The 6,347-nt window shown below is 39.9% G+C and overlaps 1 protein-coding gene across 3 annotated transcripts; it reads left to right on the top strand.

Moving 5' to 3' along the window:
- Positions 1–770: 770 nt before the first annotated feature.
- Positions 771–5,815, top strand: mrpl24 (mitochondrial ribosomal protein L24). Of its 3 annotated transcripts, none has more exons than XM_046360907.1 (6): positions 771–898; positions 1,570–1,756; positions 2,220–2,315; positions 3,001–3,104; positions 3,594–3,724; positions 5,338–5,815. In XM_046360907.1, the coding sequence occupies exons 2-6, from the start codon at positions 1,574–1,576 to the stop codon at positions 5,472–5,474; spliced, it is 651 nt and encodes a 216-aa protein (XP_046216863.1). In that variant the 5' UTR covers positions 771–898; positions 1,570–1,573; the 3' UTR covers positions 5,475–5,815. The 3 variants fall into 3 exon arrangements, with proteins under 3 accessions (XP_046216863.1, XP_046216865.1, XP_046216864.1); XM_046360909.1 differs by having other exon boundaries at positions 861–932; XM_046360908.1 differs by lacking the exon at positions 771–898 and adding an exon at positions 1,028–1,187.
- The last annotated feature ends 532 nt before the right edge of the window (positions 5,816–6,347 follow it).

The following is a 6,347-nucleotide window of genomic DNA, read 5'->3' as shown; positions in this document are numbered from 1 at the left end:
CACATTCTGAACACAATTCTGTGAATAATTTGACACATTTCTATATCTGGCAGACCTGGATAATTTGGTTGTGTATTCTTCATCACAATTAACATTTTAAGATATAATTGTGGATACTACAATTATATTTCATACAGGCATGGTCAGGCAAAATGTATTCAATAAGTTGTTTGGTGGCTCTATTGGAAAAAGGCTTCTGTGGGGTTAATCCTGTGATTCTAGCTGTGTGTGCAATTTGGTCCTTCTACCACTAAAGTTTTCAAAAACATAGCTGCCCCCACAACATGGAATTCTATGTCTGATTTTCCAACATTCTAACGTAAATGGCACAATTTGCGAGATTTTTCAACAATAGCTGTAGCTAGTGCATTCAAAGTTTGTTATATATATATCATTTCATGACCTTTCAGAACCACTTGTCAAACACAGTTTCAAATGTATCAGGTCTTCTGATATGTGCCCTAGGGAGGGGTCAAATGTCAAAGTTCTGTTGAACTGAACATTCCTGAAAATTTGTTTGATGGATAGCTGTGAATCTAAGCATTCCATTTATGATTGAATTATGTCATTTGTTTTGTACTGACAATGTTTGTCATAGGGTAAAAGTCCTGGGATGGCAGGTGAAAGAAAAAGAGGTAACAGAAAACTCCCAGATTTGGGGGGATGGCTCACAGACTACTATTAATGACCCCGAGCCCAAGTCAGTTTGTGACTTGGGCGTCTGCAGGTAATTTCGTTTGGCTGTCATTCCTCATTCACCTGACTTGTGGCACATATTCATCACTCCACCCGTACGATAGATGGCGGTAGAGATCCAGAAAACTAATTACAACCCCTAAAGAAGTAGTAGGGGTCAAAGTGGAACGATTTACGCATGTGACATTGAAAACGAGAAGGGGTAAATGCAATTTTCTGATTGATAATTTGGAAATGTATGTTATATGCATTGGTTTGCTATCTATTTTAGTTGCGTTTTCTGTATTGTGGAAACGATTGACTTTCAATCTTCCTTGAATCCTCGGCATGCATCTCTCTTTTCAAGCTAACTAACGTTAGCGAAATGTCAACAAAATGTCACAACAATTAGCTACATTGCTAGCGCTATTTTTTTTTTCGGGTTAGCTACTAAAATTGAGCTAACTAGCTACATATACGCTTGGCAACGTACTACTAACCAGAAATTGCAGGTGTGTTTTGCTATAGCCAGAAGAACGAATACCATTCTAGCTAGCATAGCCAATGTTATCCAGCATCTAACTGACCAGTGATGAAAATGATGGCTCTGTCAATATCAGTGTTGCATTTGTGTCAATAAAACATCATGACAATGCACACAGTTATTCATACAGTGTATACTTACATTATGTATCTATTTTATAATCAACTTTACATCACATGAGAATTTGCTGATCAGCACATTTCATCTATGTATCCAGCAAGCTATCTATACTGTCACTATCATAGAGATCCAAATTATATGGTTACTATACTGTATGGGCATCAATAATTAGGCTGTTGAGTAGTAAATGTTGAAAGATAATGACTTCTCTTTGCCTCTTTTTCCTCCAGAAAAATGCGATTAACAGCCATACTGTCGATGGCCGCTAAGGCTGCCTTCCCTAAAGACTACCGCTACGGCACAAGTCGGCCATGGACCATAGCTGCCAAGAGATTGAACCCACCAGGCAAGAAGAGAAGAAAGGTGTTCATTGAGCCCATAGCTTATGAGGACTGGTCTGTTTTCAAAGGGGACACAGTAAGTGTTCATGCCAAAAGGACAATGAAGATTTTTAGATATGGAATATTTAAGCAATAAGGCACGAGGCGGTGTGGTATATGGCCAATATATCACGGCTAAGGGCTGTTCTTATGCCCGATGCAGTGGAGTGCCAGCTCTTTGCTGTGGTATATTGGCCATATACCACAAACTTGATAATTTATAATAAATATTATGCACTGAAAATGTTATGCTTCCCTCTAAACACTGGTATTGCAGTTATATGGCTAATGTTTTTTGCAGAGATAACAGTTATTAGACACAAACAAATTGTTAGGCAAACCATTGAGTTGATCAATTCCTTGCTATAAAAGCAACACATGGAAGGTTACGATAATGAGATGTAGGGCTGAAAAGGGAGCGTCACTGTCAAGGTTTATTCAGCCATTAGCCTAATGTTTTGATGCTTTGATATTCTAAACTGGTGTTCCACCTTGACCAGGTTGAGATTCTCTCAGGGAAAGACAAAGGAAAGCAGGGCAAAGTGGCCCAGGTCTTCAGACACAGAAACTGGGTCATCCTGGACGGGCTGAACACGGTAAGAATCCTAGTCATCGTTGTCAGAGGGGATATGTTTACCAGTTCCATAACAGAGAAGACATTCATACACTACATTCAGTATAAACACCCAACAGTTGTATACTATTTTGTTTACATACTGTATAACCCACTTGATATAGTGTCAGCTATGGTTGTTGTAGTCACATATTTATTTGAGCGTTTTAGAAAACTGTCCCTACTACCAATGAGGAGCTTCATAAATGCTTTATGGGCTACCTTCTAATATTTTTATCATACCGGTTTCTAGTGCACTGTCTTTGAATCTGGGTAGCCTTGTCAATGGCTTCACAGGCCAAGCTACAGTTGCAAAAGCAAAGACCAGGGCCCGGTTTCATCGCTAGAACCATAGGATCCTATTTTAAGAGCAACTCACAAACTAGACTTAATGCCATCCAGCAATTTATTTTGCTAGAATCATTACAGTGAATTTAGTGAGAATCCATTGTCATGTTTTGGACTATGATGATAAACAAGTATGGTATGTTTCTGTTAACAAATACTGTATTTATGATGTTGAACCCCACTTTATATTATTAAAAAAGAATATGGCCCTTTTTAGGCTGCGTTACAAACAATGGACATTGATTTCAACAGCAATTGAAGTTCTGTTGTCTCTGCAATGTTTGAATAGATTAAATGAACCCAGTATTTCTCAATTTTAGCATTTCAGGTACATTGGGAAAACTGCAGATTACCGGGGGACCTATATTGCCAGCGAGGCTCCCCTTCTAATCCGAGACATCTCACTTGTCGACCCTACTGACAGGTGAGTCCCAGTGCATTATGGGGAGGTCCAGATTCTAACATTTGTCATAAGCCCATGATCACCAAACCTGTTTCTGGGTGTGCACGCTTTGTTAACAGCCCAAAACTGAAACAACTGATTCAGTTAAACAGGGCTTCAGTGGAAAAGTCTCATGGTATTCAAATCTTTACCACAGAGTGGTGCAGAAAACACCTATGCAAAAAAAGAAGTGGAACAATAACCTGCTCACCCAGTAGCTATCCAGAACCAGGGTTTGTGTCCATGCTCAGAGTTTAGTTTTGGATTTAGTTTAGATTTTCAGTAGATTTTATGTGCAGGGCTTGGATTTAAAGGTGCAATAAGTAGGATTTTTGTGCACAGATGCACCCACATTTCTATTTTATTTAAATAGTTTATGATTAGTGAATGCTTTGACTTGAATCCTGACTGATCCTGACTACTTTAGTCCTGAGTTTGATACCAAACCTGACTCCCGTCTTGCTCCAACAGGAAACCCACTGAGGTGGAGTGGAGGTTCACAGAGGAGGGGGAGAAGGTGCGCGTCTCCCTCCGGACGGGCCGCATTGTCCCCAAACCAGTGTTCCAGCGCAGAGACGGCATCGTACCGCAGCAGTGGAAGGGTGAGTCTGCGTTTGGGGAGGGAGGAACAGAGGCTAGAGGAGGGGCAAAGAAATCTAGATGGATTGAGGTTGAGAGGGAGCTTTTGTGAATGAGAGTCAAGCTTGTCAAAAATGTGGGTGAAGATGAGTGAGTGGAAAAGCAGGACACAAGCTGGTCTGGGTGATGTATAAGGAACGCCTTTATTTGTTTAAAGCGGTAATCAGCAGTTGAAACAATAACAAAGCCTATTCTCCACCACTGTTTTGGTAAAAGCTGAGGGATGGGACTGGAGGAATGTCACCACTCAAATTTCTTCAGAGTTATGGATGCAAACTGTCCATGATATCAACGTTCTAGTTTTAAAAAATGTCTTTATGTAAATGTTTGTTCACATTTTACTTTGTTTACAAACATTGGAGTAAAACAAGCTTACCTTTTGAGTTCTGATAGGGTATGACAGTTGAACTAAGCTCATGAGGCATTGATAAGTTATATTTTCAAGAATCAATGGGACTTATCATTCATTTATGAGTTAAAAGAATTTGGTAGCAACTTCCGATTGCCCCTTTAAAGGCCCAATGCAGCTATTTTTTTTTATCTCCGTATCAAGTCATTTCTGAGTAACAATTAAGTAACTTACTGTAATGATATTCAATTAAAATGTTTATCATAGAGCAATTTCTCAAGCAATAATATTGCTAGGAATGTTTGGGAGTGATCTGAGTGGGAAGGGGAAAACTAGCTGTTGTTGGCAGAGGTCGTTCTTATTGGTCTATTAACTAATTAACCAAAACTCCATCCCACCAAAACAGGCTGAAATTGCAGGCGGCCTTTTCAAACCACTCTAGAGTGGAAATATATATAGCACACAGTATAAATCACATTTTGGCCGGGACTGGGCCTTTAACATATACCGCCATGTAAAATCAACAGACAGGCCATAACTCCACCCATGCAAAACCTACTAATTAGAAGGTCCTGTGTAGATTGTATTATCAACCAGAAACTATCAGAAAATAACAAAAAAACATATATATATATATATATACTTTTACAGTGTTAGTTTCATCAGCTGTTATTACACAATAAAACACAGGAAATCTTAATTTCGACTCCACTGGGCCTTTAAATAATTATATTATAGCAATGTGAGAGTTGTACTGAAGTTAACAGTTTCCTGCGCCTCTAGTCAGAATTTGGCCTATGATTAGGATCCTCTTGCAGTCCCTCCATAATTTTGCGATGGCATTTAAAAAAAAGTTTTGCCAAGTCAACGATTCTCTGCCAATTTGATCAATTACCGCATAAAATGGTAAAATCATCGCAATATCACAAAAAGGTGACTGATCACACACTACGATAACAGGGCTCGCCGTTTAAACAAATCGCTCACATTTACTGCATAATATGGTTCAATCAAGCCAACAAACTTTTTCCTTCGTCAGTGCATTTTCGTAACAGGCAATCACAAAACAATTACTGGGGTGATGTGTACCATATGATAGACTGGAAGTTAGGTGAGTTGGGTCAGCTATATGCTGTGTACTTAGTGTAAGTATACCCTTTCTTCTGAATTGACCCCCCCCCCCCCTAATTTTGGAATCCCCTTATTGGTTGGTGTCTGCCATCCCAGACGGCCCCAAGGACACCAGTCCGGAGGAAACCCTGGAGAAGACTTACACGCCCTCCCTCAAGACTCTGGAGGAGGAGGTGATGGAGAAACTGGGCATCGAGGAACCCCGGAGGAACCGGAAGACCTACTGGTACTGAGGGGGAAGACCCTCTGGTGTCTGGGCCACACAGCCACGGGTTGGGTTGGGGCGTTGCATCCACGGTATCCCTACTGAATGCTCTTTATGGACCTACAGTAGGCCTATATCTGTGTATTAAATAAATGTTCCACATTGCTCAGTCCAGATGCATATCAGAAATGGGTTGAGTGAGTACAGTAACGTGATGGGAATCTTCATGTGCACATAGAGATGTAACTGCATTTCAGGTCCTCTGTCAGGCATAAATTCAGCACCAATCACTATTTATGATGCTTTCAGAGTTTATCTCAAATGTTTTGGTTTGTTTTTATCATAAATAAATGTCTAAGTAATCTACAATCCTGTTCTTGATTTGACTTTGAGTTTTCCTAGATAGTGGGAGATAAAAATGAACAATAGAAGTAATCCTAATGTTTCTGCTACAAATTGAGCAGGTACATGCATGCTGTAAATACTACATCTGCATTTGTTATAGAATTGGCTACTTTAGTTATCCATTCAGATGTTGAACAAGTGGTCTTGTCAAAGCATCCCTAAGTGAACTTATGTCTGAGACCTGATGAATATGTGTAAAGCTGCAATGACGTCTCGTTGTTACCAGAACTGCACCATCAGCAACTAGTTCAAGCTTTTTAAACGGGTTTTTACTTTTGCAGGACGGCGTGGCTTTTGAGGGACATTTTGACAAATAGAGAGCTCAGAATTCGACAGGCGAGCTGAAATCAGAGTTCAGGAGGAAGACGTCAAGACTAAAGTTCGAGCTGCAGCAAACGCAGAGCCAGGAAAATAAATGTAGTTGCCAGCCTTTCTTGTAAAAGGGTTTGGGAAGATGAAAGTAGAAAATACCTTAAGTCATTACTCTTCTTGGGAG

This window comes from Oncorhynchus gorbuscha, linkage group LG09 (genome assembly GCF_021184085.1).
Source record: "Oncorhynchus gorbuscha isolate QuinsamMale2020 ecotype Even-year linkage group LG09, OgorEven_v1.0, whole genome shotgun sequence".
NCBI classification, from domain to species: domain Eukaryota; kingdom Metazoa; phylum Chordata; class Actinopteri; order Salmoniformes; family Salmonidae; genus Oncorhynchus; species Oncorhynchus gorbuscha.
The sequence above is the reverse complement of the archived record's forward strand: the minus strand, read 5'-3'. Positions and strand labels throughout refer to the sequence as shown.